A 13,117-nucleotide genomic window follows, 5' to 3' on the forward strand; every position below is an offset into this window, starting at 1 on the left:
CTTTGGCTATCTTCAACGGCAGGACTGTGACAATAAACAGAAAGCCTATTCCTTTTAGTACTTTAAACTTCATGCCAATCTTGTGCAGCAGTTTTTCCCAATCTTGTATGTTTCCTACAGATCTCATACTTAGTGATATCAAGACCAGTCACCATACTGGAATTAAAGGAATTCCTTCAATGGTAAAAATTGCATAAGGTGTTTAGCTTAAATATGAGGAAGTAATCACTCTCTCGTGAAATATGAATCTTCATTCTGTGTGCATAGTTTAATTGGCACTAGTTCTTTATGGTGATCTTCTCCCACGTATTTTTCATAAGGCAACCTAGCTTTCTTCTGTTTTTTCAGTCTCATCTAAGGCATGGCAATTTGCACAACCTCAGACTTGGCATTATCACTCCCCTCACCACCTCCTACACTCCCCACGCACACACCTTGCCATCTCCCTGCATTCCATCATCCAAGCTTCTCATGATTACATCCTTTGCCTCTCTTCCCATTCTTTGCCTCATGTATTATTTCATTTAATTACTTTATATTCAGCACAAGAACAAGGTCTTTCATAATAACTATTTTCCCATTCATTGAAAAAAAAAATCCTGCTAAGCATCTGCCTCATGAATCCTACCAGCTATAATAAGCCATCTTCCAATTGTGTTTAACTACCAGTATAGTAATTTTGTATGCAGAGAAGTATCCAACACAAAAACTATGTAGGCAACTTGAATCTTTTTATTTGGTGCTGTTTGCTTATTTAGCACTTTCACCTTATGCAGTGCTTGCGCATGCAGAATGGTCTTACAATTTCAAATGGAGCCTCACAAAAAATTGTGGCCAGGATCAATGTGAACTTAATGGTCTTACAAAGCCCCCCTTTAGATAGTTATGGATACCCATTTGATTATTTTTTATTTAAAATTATTTATATATAAACTACTTGACATTTTTAAAAATCTCTCTGTGTACAACATAAAACAATAGACAGTATAATTAAAACAAAAATGCACATAAAACCAGTAAAATAGTAGTATAAAAACATATAAAAACAGGAATTCAGGGAATCCATGCAGACAAACCAGAGTCTGATCTTATGGATCAGGGAAAGCCTGAGTGAAAAGATATGCCTTTACAAGACATCTGAAGAAACTGGTAGTTGCTGCTTCATCTATGGAAGAGAGAAACAGGCATTCCATAATACAGGGATGAAAGTGGGGAAAGCCCTGTGATGTTCCATAGGATGCAATGCCACAAATAGAATTTCACCAGATGATGTAAGTGATCTTCCAGGTCTATACAGGGGTATACGGTCTTTCAGATAGTCTGGTCTTCTTTAGCTGTTCAGGGCTTTATATCTTAACAACAGTACCTTGAACATGGCTCAGTAGCTGATCAACAACCAATGCAATTCATGCAACATAGGTGCAATAGGTGTGTGTCCAGGTGCTCCACACAACAATCTGGTTACAGCATTCTGCCCCAGTTGCAGATTCCAGACCAATCTCAAGGGAAGCCCCACACAGAGCATTTTATAGTAGCTCAGTTGTGAGGAAACCAATAACGAGGTTACTTATAGCTGTTAAGCACACTGTGAAGATCCACAGGAGATCATTGAACCAAAAGGCTCCTACCAGCATGACCCCTTTAAGAAGGCCTCAGTCCAGCCCTGTAGGGGCCAGGGCAGCATCTCAATCAGCCAAGCCAAGAGACAGGTAGGGCAGGGAGCAGCTGCGACTGCCTGGGACTGATGAAGCTCCTTTGGAGCTATTGAGCATAAATGCGGGGTGAGGAAGAAGAAGAGGGGCTAGCCCTTGTATTGCCTGTTTCTTCCACTGCTAGCAGGGAGGTCTAGGGGCTTAGAGAAGAGGCTTCCCTGACCACCCACACCTTTGGAGCAACGATATTGTGGAACTGGCCCACTGAGGGTGACCCCAAAATATCCTACAAAGGGGTCAGCAGGAGAATCCTGGACTTATCTCTCCCTCACCCCCATAACTGGGCTCCTGCTGGGAGGAAGGGCAGGATATAAATCAAATAATAAATAAAAATAAAATAAAAATAACTCTTGAGAAAGAGGCTACTGGGGAGTCACAGGACTCAGAAGTGAGACTGTAGCCCCAACCAGAGCTTGGAAAAGTTACTTTTTTGAACTACAACTCCCATCAGCCCCAGCCAGCTTGGCCACTGGATTGGGCTGATGGGAGTTGTAGTTCAAAAAAAGTAACTTTTCCACCAACCCACCAAAGACATTGGGAACAGGTAGAACTCTGGGCATCTACAGTGGCAGTCTCAGGAAAGGACCCCAGTAAAGCACAAGAGCAGTCAGAAGACCTTGTTGCTGTTGTGACCCCATCATGTGCAGGGATCTAGACTTGTATTGCATGGGGAAGAGGAGTGGGAGTCTGTTAACAAAGGCTAAAAATGTAAATGTTCTGCCTTCAAGTCGATTCTGACCTATGGCAACCCTATGAATAGGGTTTTCATGAGGCTGAGAGGCAGTGACTGGCCCAAGGTCACTCAGTGAGCTTCATGGCTATGTGGGGATTCGTACCCTGGTCTCCCAGGTCGTAGTCCAACATCTTAGCCACTACACCACACTGGCTCTCATGTCAATAAAGCCATACTTACTGCACAGTTGATTGTGGTGGTAATTTGGACTCACATTTGGGCCTATTCCCCATGGAACCCATGGGTGAAGGGTAATTCAATGTGCTTCTCCCCTAGGAGGACTCCACCACACACAATGTTTCTCTTATTCCCCCCATCCACCATTCCATGCCTGATAACAGCTTCTACATTTCAGATATGTCAGAGCAACAACAAATGAAAAACAAATTTCATTGTTTCATGAAAAAATTATTATTATTATTAAAAATACTCTGACCATGAGCAGTTTTGCTCTTTAAACTCATTTAACTAATAGCACTGTTGTGACTTAGATGGTAAATACTTGGGAATAAGCATGGTTTGTGGTAGGAAAAGATATTATATGTTAACGTAACAATAATAATAAAATGAACATCTGCAATTGGCACATGCCAATTTTTGAAATGTATTGAAAAAAAATTCACAGAGCATGCCTGAGGCTGCTGCAGCAACCATCCGACCTGATTCTCTTATGCGCATACTGGCCAAGTGCTGCTGCTGCTGGGCCTGTATGCCACTGACTCAAGCCACTGGGTTGCGAGATGCTGAACCTCCGTCCCAAAGTCTACCCCTATTTGCACCACTGATTGCGGTGTAATAGACATGCATGGAAAAGTGGGTGTGGGCTCTTACTGTGGATTCCTCTTACGCATTTGTAACTGATGTACATGTTCCCTTCCAAACATAAGCAGGAGGAGCCCCTTCCCCAGAAGCCTGAGCTTGCAAAGGTCAGAGGCATGAAAGACTTGATTGGTTGTGGGTGTTTTCCTGCACCTTTCAGTGTGTTTCCAGAGTAGCAATTTTCAAAGGATGAACATTTATATGAGAAAATGACAAAGGCATGGAGCAGAAGAACTGAAGCTGCATGCACCTGGAGCCAATGGCAGCTTTCCTCCTGGGCTAAATAACAAGTGTATAGTGGTGGATCCAGACTGGGACTGCAGCAAGCACACAGAGGGTTAAATTTCATCTCTTTCCCATGTCATAGTTCAGATGTGTGTGTGGGGGGGTATTTCTGTTATTTAGCAACCAAAACAAAGCCCACACAATTGCTGATTACATTCTTAACATAACAGGTTGTTTGGCTTAAGATCCTTGGGAAGATTGGTTCAAATGTTACCCTACCCATGTGGTGGCTGCTAATAAACCCCTCCATATGGAAGTACTTACTCTGCCTGGTAGAATCTGACGTTTGCAAATGCTTACCTTGCACATCATTATTTTTCCTGTGCATGGAGTGTTTCCATGCTAGCACTACCTGCAGAGATGTCCAACACTCCACAGAAATTGAACAAAACAGAAAACATGCATCTGCAAACACTGTACTGTCACCACATTGCTACAAGGGAGTGCTGATGTTTCTTTTAGTGTTTCTATGGGTACGAATGAGATGTTTCTGAGGGAAAAATCACACTCAGCCTTTTGGAACGAGGGCTTATTAAAAGCCTTAAGAAAGCTCTGTGCAAGCTTTGATGTAGATCCCCAGTTACAAGAAATTGTTTGGCCCGCTCCAGCATTTTGATGAAACAGTAGTCTTTATTTATTTATTCTTCATTCCCTGCTCTTCCTCCCAAGGAGCCCAGGGTGGCATATATAATGCTCTTCAGGCATTATTGTTCTAAGAAGCAACACATCCCCTGGAACCATGGGGATGCTCATTTAGCCCCATCCCTGGGGCTATGTGGCTCCTCTTAGTCCCTTGCATGATTAAAGTGAACTTCTGCATTAGGGAGCCTTGTACATCTGTGAGGTCCTTGTGTGACTGAGAACCCTGAAGAGGACTAGTAACCTCAAGGAAAGCTTTTGGCTCTTGAGAAAAAAGATGACAAGCTAAGGGCCTATCCCTACTCTGTCTCGTTTATGAACATTTTGACTAAATCTTCTTACTGGCACAGAATGAAGTCCATTCACCTCCTTCCCCTACCTATCTATCTTTTTTCCCTAATTGCTTTTTCTTAGTCACCTGCCCTTTGAATCCCTAACCTGGTTTCACACATCATTTTTCTGGATCTGAGTTTATTACTTCTTAATCTACTAATTACTTCCATGAGGTGCAACCCTATATTCAAGGGCCTTGTGCCCTCGCTGTCATTTCTTCAGCATGTGTTTCTGTCAGGAATCTCATCCAGGAAAACAACAATGGTAACTGAAATCCAAGAAATCATGGACTGAGCACTTGTTGCCTTCATACGTATGCATGAACCAGCTCGTTTGCTTATTTATTTATTAAATGTCTATCCCACCCTTCCTCCCAAAGGAGCCTAGGGCAGCAAACATCAACAAGTTAAAACAATACAATTTAAAATAAAATAAAAACACATTTAAAACATTTCAAAACAATTAAAAACATCTAAAACATTTCAAAATATTTAGAACATCTAAGAAAAAATTAAAATATGAACAATCCTTCTTGCCACATCTGAATGTAGCAAAATAAAACACAGGGTGTTGTCTTTAATAGCTCAAAAACTTCCTACAGTTTTGGCAGCATGACAAGAAATTACACTCGGCCTACTAAGCTTTACTGTCTGAAAGGTCAAGAAATCTTCACCCTAAGAGTCGGAAACGACTCACATTAAAAGTGCGGGGACACCTTTACCTTTTTTTTACCTCAGGAATAGGAAACTTGTGGCCTCCCAGACACCAATGGACTACAGCTCCTATGATTCCTAACCATTGGCTATGCTGGCTGGGGCTGATGGGAGTTGGAGTCCAACAACTTCAAGAGGTTGCCCATCCCCACTTCAGCTGTGTCCCATGGCCTGTTGCCCTGTGTATTCCCTGCACCGTTGGACTGGTGTGGTACTGTGGGAGGCACTTGGTTCTTAAGGCCCAGGGGAAGACACCCATTCCCCAGCTGCTGGGAAACATAAGCAGGGGCATGTTATTGATTTGCATCAGTATTCTGCTTGTGAGTTCCTCGTAGACATCAAAGGCCTTTAATCTGATGCAGCAGGGCTCTTATGTTGACATGCAGTTCAGTGGCTCACCACATGGGGCACCCACACACAGAAACCAAAAGGCTCCTACTTTGAGCCATAGCAGCTTCTGACATGACCTCATCCTAGGCTTTCCACAAAGCAGTAGCAACCTCCATGCGTGCAACCTCAGAATTTAGACCTTTGTTGCTGAGGTGCAGGCAATGGCGCCAGATGATGAACCAAGGAAGATGAAAGATATAACTAGAATGTATCTGCAACTGACTTTTATTAAGCCGCTCACTCATTCCTCTTCTCCTGATCCATGTGACATTTAGTACAGTATAGCCTTTGTCATGTAATTTCCCTTCAAAGACTAGAATTGCATGACATTTTTGGTGAAATCTTAACCCTTGTTTCTGAAAAGAACAGTTAAGGGGTTACAGATGAAGCACTGAATCATTCCATGCCCTATGCTGAGAGGCTACTTTGCCCAAACATCTGCTCCCAGAATTTATAATAGCAGTCATTTAAGAACAACTAACCATTTCCTCCTAGACCCACATAGCAGAACTGGTTATACCTGAGCTCAGCCCCAGAAGGTAATTGATACACCTGGGTGACAACAAAGTGGTGAGTGTGCCCCCTCCCCACACATCTATATGCATCCTGAAGGTTATTGAACTGTTCCCCTAAATTAGAGAGTGTAACTTGAAAACTATCTGTTCCAAAAAAGAAAGTGGTGGTGCTTTGGTGCTATTTATTCATAGTAAAGTTGTCTTGCCATGAAGATAGTATCAAAAAAAGAAAGAAAACTAGAGCAATGGGTAATCCTAAGCCATTCAAGATACTTGAGAGAATTTGACTTCTACGTCAGTTCAGCAGATTAGTGATATCCTATCTCATTAATGAGAAAATATATATTCTCCTTATTAGAAAGTACAATGCACTGTGTGTATGAAGGCTGGGCCCTGCTGCTAAGTTGTTTAACTGGTTATTCACAGATTGTGCTGAAGTCTGCTGTTTTACAGATGGCTACTAAAATGTGCCAAATTCCTGCAGTAGCCCTTATTTGATTTGTGAACCACCTAACACCAAATTATAAAAATAACCATATTACTACATACAAAGACTATTTGCAATGTATATATATAAAACTTTTAACCTTACTTAGGAGACAAGACAGGCACACACATTATATATTTGAATGAAATTTCTTACTAGACTACTCCAACTATATATTTTGAGAGGTGTAAAGTTGCTTCTAAGATGCTCTTCTGAACATCATGATGCTTTGTTTAGGTAGGTTTCTGTCTCAAGGAACTTATAATCTAATGGTTGACAGTAGGGAGCTATTATGGGAAGAAGGGATGGGAGATACAAGGGTAATAAAATATGAATCTATGAACAAATGCAATTACCTGTACCAAGTGAGCAGTTACATGCAGATATATCTTTCCCCCGACATTTTTTTTAACAGCAGAGGGAGAGGAGGAACTGTTTGAATCTATTCCTTTTGGCCATTTCCCCATAAATCCCCCTTTCCTACAGCTGCTATGCCTCCAAGAAAGAAAAATAGGTCCCTGTATCATTTCCTCCATGGGAGGAAAAAACAGCTTGCAAGGTGGATTTTGAGAAAGGAAACAACCAGTGGGAAAGGTTAAGCAACCCTTCTGCTTTCCATCCTTCTAAAACTTGCAGCTTCCTGAGGCTGCTTTCAGTTTTTGAATGTTAAGATACAGCTACACAAAACTCACCAAAACTAGATGTTATAGTTGCAAGCACATTTTAGGTTTATCCTCACTGAGAGAAGAGGCAAAATAATTTGTAATAACTGTGGAAGCTTTACTGCTCAGTATCCTTAAGTCACTCTCTTTTCACAGGTTCTGGCAAGCAATTTGGTTTTAGTCGTATTTTATATTTCTTAGTTATAAGTAGCAAGGTACAAACTATGGCTGGAGCTTATAAGAAAGTTGTTAGTATTCTAAGTTCTTAATGTTAACATCCTGAGTTTGCAATGTGTAAACTACTGAACTCCAGAACAGCCTCTCGGGATCATTTAGTGCTGTTCTAGAGTAAATGATTCAAGAATTGTAGTAGCCACAATCACAGTCATATTATCCAACTCTGTTAGAAACAAGCCACCCATTCCAATATGCTATCTCTAGCTCTGGCCACCTCTTAAGGGCAAAAAACAGACAAAAGGCTTGAAGGACTGAGATTTGATTCCCGACTTTCAGTGTAACACAATTACCATGAGCAGCAGAACAGAATTCTCACTGCTGTGATTATACAAGTGTCAGAAATAGGGCAAAAGTCCACTGTGAAGCCTTATCCACTTGGTTCATTGTACTGAGAAGTACAGGCTTGTTTCCTGAATGCCTCTGAACATTCATTCATGAACATCTGCAGTCATGTCATGAAACTGCCAGTTGATTGTGTCACTGGAAAAGGGAATTGTTTTGATGTTATTCTGGCAGCAGATGTCAATTGTTAACGATTAGATTTATGCTTAGGGTTGTTTCCCTTGGTATCCCAGTAATACTGTAAATATAACAAAAGGTTGGTGTATTCCTTATGTATCTCAAGGAGCAACCTCTAGGGGGAGATATTTATGAAAAAGACGTCTCTAAAGTTAGAGAGTTCTGCAAGGTAGAGGACCATGTGTTTGTGTGAGTGAGGCACACTTCTGGAGACAGGGCATGTGATTAGAATAGCTACAGAGTTGCCTTGTCTCTTGTTGATAAATAAAACTGTTGTTTTCATAAACTGGATCATTGTAAACACCAATGAATAATCTGGTTTCCTGTTACTGGACTAGGCTGCAAAGTAGGGTGGCCAGACGCAAGAGGGCAGGGTGCCTGCACCTTTAATAGTTGTGTAGAAGGAATTTGAGTGGCATGCATGACAAGCTACAACTGCCAACATTCCCTCTTCTACACTGTTAAAGGTGCAAGAGCCCTGCCCTCTTTTTCACCTGACCACCCTGCCACTATATATTTTCCTCTATTTTATTGAAAGTTAGGTTTGCCCCCTCTCCCTCAGTAGCAAATACTTCTATGCATACTTGCTAGGAAGCACATCTCGCAGAATTCAAGATCAAATTTGGAAGCATTTAGAAGCATGTTCAGAAAGTATCTTTCTCTCCTTTGTGCTACCATCCTTCCATTCACTTGTTTTTTCCCCATTCACAGCATCACTAGATCTTAATGATGTAAGAAAAGTCCTGGTGGATCATGCCAAAGGCCCTTGTCTTCTCTTCTTCCAGGCATTTTAGGATGTATTTTTAAATTGTTTTTTTTAAGTGTTTTTAAATTTGTATATTTGTTTTTAATGTTTTTAATTGTTGTAAACCGCTCAGAGAGCTTCAGCTATGGGGTGGTATACGAATGTAATAAATAATAATAATAATCTAGTCCAGCATCCTGTTTTCACCGTGGCGACCCAGATGCCTATGGGAAGCCCCCAAGCATGAACAGAAATTCATGCTAAAAATCATTATCATGGAAATAAAAAGTCTTCTTCACAACAGTATTAAAAAGTTCAGAAAACAATCAGCACTTTGCTGCTATTGTGGCCAATGACAGGGATTGATGTCTTCAGCAGCTTCATGTTTTAGGGTGTTAAGGGAAATCAACAAGAGGCATTGGTCCGGGGAGCTGGAGGCCAGGTATGAGAAGTCAGAACACCTAGGAAGATGATTACCTCAGAAAACACTCTACTGCTGTTAACTGCCCCCCAACTGCCTCTTGTATATCCTTGCTGTTATGATAAACCAGGTATTCTAACCCATCCCATGGTATTTATGTGTGGGAACAGAAATACATTGGAATCGTATGGAAAACGTTTATAGAGGTTACTAAGCACCATTTCTTTTTCAGATCTTCTAAAAATATGCTACTTGTCTGTACCGAAGTCCAAGGGTTACCACTACAGCAAATATACGCAGCCAAATCCTCTGTATGTACCTAGAAGAAAATATAACTGAGCTTAATATGCTTACTCACAAAAACAGGACTACAGATGAACATCAAGAAGACTAAAGTAATGACAACAGAAGAGTTATGTAACTTTAAAGTTGACAACGAGGACACTGAACTTGTCAAGGATTACCAATACCTTGGCACAGTCATTAACCAGGATGGAGGCAACAGTCAAGAAATGAGAAGAAGGCTAGGACTGGGGAAGGCAGCTATGAGAGAACTAGAAAAAGTCCTCAAATGCAAAGATGTATCACTGAACACTAAAGTCAGGATCATTCAGACCATGGTATTCCAAATCTCTATGTATGGATGTGAAAGTTGGACAGTGAAAAAAGCAGATTAAGAGAAAAATGAACTCATTTGAAATGTGGTGTTGGAGGAGAGCTTTGCACATACCATGGACTGCGAAAGAGACAAGTAAGTGGGTGTTAGAACAAATTAAACCAGAACTATCACTAGAAGCTAAAATGATGAAACTGAGGTTTATCATACTTTGCACCTATCATGAGAAGACATGATTCACTAGAGAAGGCAATGCCTGGAAAAACAGAACAGAAAAAGAGGAAGGCCATACAAGAGATTGGTTGATTCCATAAAGGAAGCCACAGACCTGAACTTACAAGATCTGAACAGGGTGATTCAGGACAGATGCTCTTGGAGGTTGCTGATTCATAGGGTCGCCATAAGTCGTAATCGACCTGAACACACATAACAAAATATGCTTACTATAAATCATACTTTAACCATAAACAGACATCAAAAGAGCAGAGGGGATTTTTTGGTTGTTTTACCATTCTAATAACGTAGACTGTGAGTAGAACACGTTAGTTAAAGATGCTAAGCCATTTAAGAAATCTTTACTGTTTCTCTGTGTGTGTATGCACTAACTCCACGTTAGTATTTAATACATCAAGCAGGTAATTATCATGAGGGAAGGTTGCCAGGCCTGGCCTCCAAGAGGTCTTCTGTATCTTTAAAAGTTGTGCAGGGGGAAGGGAGAATTTCACCTTGTGGTTTTCCCATTACAATGTTGCAAGAACACTGGCACTTGGCTGACTTTCTCTTCTCCTAAAGATACAGGATCAGTCTCAGGCCCTGAGTATGGCGACCATAGCATGGATATTGGGTAGTGGTACTCTCAAAGAACGGCTTTGAGGCAGAATCCACAACCCCACACTGAAGAATGAGCAGGAGGGCACCCAAACGCAGCACAGCAGGCATGCTATATCTTGAAGTAAGTGAAACAATACACATAACCAAATGCTCCGTTTTAGATAGTAATGTCTAAAATTACTTAACGGCACCACGGACTCTCTCCCTCTGTGTGTGTGTCTAAACTACATTAGTCTCACTGAACTCGGTGGGGCACTTACAGTAAACACAGCTAAGGTCAGGCTGCGAACAATAACATGCAGGAATGTATTGGTCACAAACAAACAAACAAACACCGCCGGGAGTGGGGGCATTCTGTAGCTGAGAGGCTGCCAGAGAAGCGTCTATTCCATCGCGTTCTGAGGGCACATGTTATTTTTGACTGGTGCGTCCCTCGTTCCAGGCGACTCTTGTTGCGAGGAGATAGTAGCGACGCCGGCAGGGGGCGCTGTCAGGGGTCTTCCTGCCCTGCCAGTCCCGCCGCCTCTGACCCATCCCGGCCGCCTTAGTGTTCAGCTTCTGGGCCCGGCCGCCGCTCCGGGCTCGGCCTCTTGAGGGGACTCACCGGAGGAGGCGGCCGAGAAAGGCGCTGCGGCCTCCTCGAGAGGAGGAGCAAGTGACTGTGGTGGCGAGGCCTATCATCAGGGGGTTGTGTCCCCACCGTTTCGCCCCTTCTGCTCGACCGGGGACCATGTTCACCAGCACCGGCTCCAGCGGGCTGTGTAAGTACAGTCGCTTCTATTTCCCTTCCTGTCCTCTCTTACCAATGGGCGATTTCTTTCTCTTCTCCCCATTCACACGCAGGAGGAGGGGCTATGCCATGAGGAAGAGTGGAAGGAGCCCGAGTGGCGCAATTTGGGCTTATTCCTCCCCTTCCTTCTGTTTCCCCTCTCTGCCTCGCTAGTGTTAGGGGGAACCAGACGCAGCAAAGTCTCCTCCTTCCGCTCTTTTCGTCCCTCCCCACCCCAGGAATCCTGTTCCCACCCCCAAAAGAACCTTGTCCCAAGCAGTTCCCCACACACAATGAATGTTTCATAGTCATGTAGCTTGATGAACCTATCGCTATGCATGTATGTTTACTCGGGAGAGTCACTCAGTTAATTTCATAATTGTGTGTGTGTGGAAAACACCAATGTAGAATGCATTGTATGAATCGGGCCGTAGTAGGTTGGAGGGAGAGTCCAAGAAAGCTTATGCTACAGTAAATCTATTAAGACTTGAAGATGCCAAAAGACTCTGGTTTTTGCTGCTATAGGGGTATCCCGCTCTGGAATGAGTTCAGATAGGCTTACTTCCAAGTAAGTGTGCACAGAATGGCAGCATTACTTAATGTTTGTTTGTGTACTACATTTTTATTCTACTATTCCTCCAAGAAACTCAAGGCAGCGCACATGGTTTTCTTCCCCTACTATTTTATCCTTAACAACAGTCCTGTGAGGTAAGTTAGGCTGAGAGCTAGAGACTGGCCCAAGATCATTCAATGAGCGTTATGCTTCAGGGGTTTGAATCTAAACCTTCCTGGTCCTAGTCTAAGGCTGCAGTCCTGAACCCACTAGGGCTTACTTCTGAGTAAACAGAGGATTGTTTTGTAATACTTTAACCACTATACTACACTTCCTCCTCATCCTTGTCCCACAATGGCCTTACTGCTTCTCAAATGTAAAATGGGGAAATGGTTTCCCAGGATGAAAATTGTTTCTTGAGATGTGTTCCTGCTTGATTCCTTAGTACTATGTTGTATGTATGTGTGTTTTATACATTAAGTTTACATGTAAATGACAGTGTGTAGACTATGGAATTTGCTTCTACAAGGAACTGTATAGTGACGACCACCAACTATGGCTTTAAAGAGGAATTAAAGCCAGGAACAGCTGCAGCACAAGTGACTGAAGAAGACCTGCCCTGGGAGTGAGTATCTGAGCATCTAGGTGCTTGTTGCTCTCTCCTTTGGGTTGCTGGCCCTCCAGACAGCTGAAGTCCCTGGTAAGTGCTGCAAGGACTGGGACCCCCTGCCTGACCTTTGCTCCAAAGTGAGGCTACAGTTAATCTTGCAGCCTCTTGCATCAGCTGCTGGCTGAGTCAGGAGGCATAAAAGCGCAGCTGCTGGTGGGGTTGCCGCCAAAGAGGCAAGCCCCTTAGGGAGTCCTGAGGATGAGGGCACTGCCCCCCTTCTATTACCTTTTTTAAAATTTGTTTTATTATTTTTTGGTTAAACTAATCTAGAGGAGATTGGTGGTGGGGAGGGTGTGTGGTGCATGTGAAGTTCCTGCACAGGATTAGAGCCTGTGCAGTGAACTGAATGATAGGAGAAAGTTGCCTGATGCCAAGTTCAAGGTTCTAGTTTTGGAGTACAAAGTCCTATACAGCTTGGGACCAGGAAACCTGAAAGACTGTCTTATCCCTTATATACCCAGTCGATCA

General features: G+C 42.6%; 1 protein-coding gene and 1 long non-coding RNA gene across 6 annotated transcripts in view; one reads left to right on the forward strand and one right to left on the reverse strand.

Annotated features, from left to right (window-relative positions):
• Positions 1–5,054: 5,054 nt before the first annotated feature.
• On the reverse strand, positions 5,055–11,653 carry LOC133384832 (uncharacterized). 2 transcript variants are annotated; one of them, XR_009762708.1, is made up of 3 exons: positions 10,918–11,653; positions 10,165–10,242; positions 5,055–9,529 (listed from the first exon to the last, which is right to left on the reverse strand). It is a non-coding gene; the product is annotated as an uncharacterized LOC133384832 (long non-coding RNA). The 2 variants fall into 2 exon arrangements; XR_009762709.1 differs by having other exon boundaries at positions 10,155–10,242.
• Positions 11,117–13,117, forward strand: part of UBAC2 (UBA domain containing 2) — a 138,154-nt gene continuing 136,153 nt past the window's right edge. For 2 of the 4 annotated variants that reach the window (XM_061626579.1, XM_061626582.1), the window contains exon 1: positions 11,118–11,418. In XM_061626579.1, coding sequence (XP_061482563.1) covers positions 11,388–11,418 — 31 coding nt within the window. In that variant the 5' untranslated portion in view covers positions 11,118–11,387. Of the gene's footprint in view, positions 11,419–13,117 lie in introns of all 4 variants that reach the window. The other 2 variants (XM_061626581.1, XM_061626578.1) reach the window with 2 other exon arrangements.

The sequence above is a fragment of the Rhineura floridana genome, chromosome 5 (assembly GCF_030035675.1).
Source record: "Rhineura floridana isolate rRhiFlo1 chromosome 5, rRhiFlo1.hap2, whole genome shotgun sequence".
Lineage (NCBI taxonomy): Eukaryota > Metazoa > Chordata > Lepidosauria > Squamata > Rhineuridae > Rhineura > Rhineura floridana.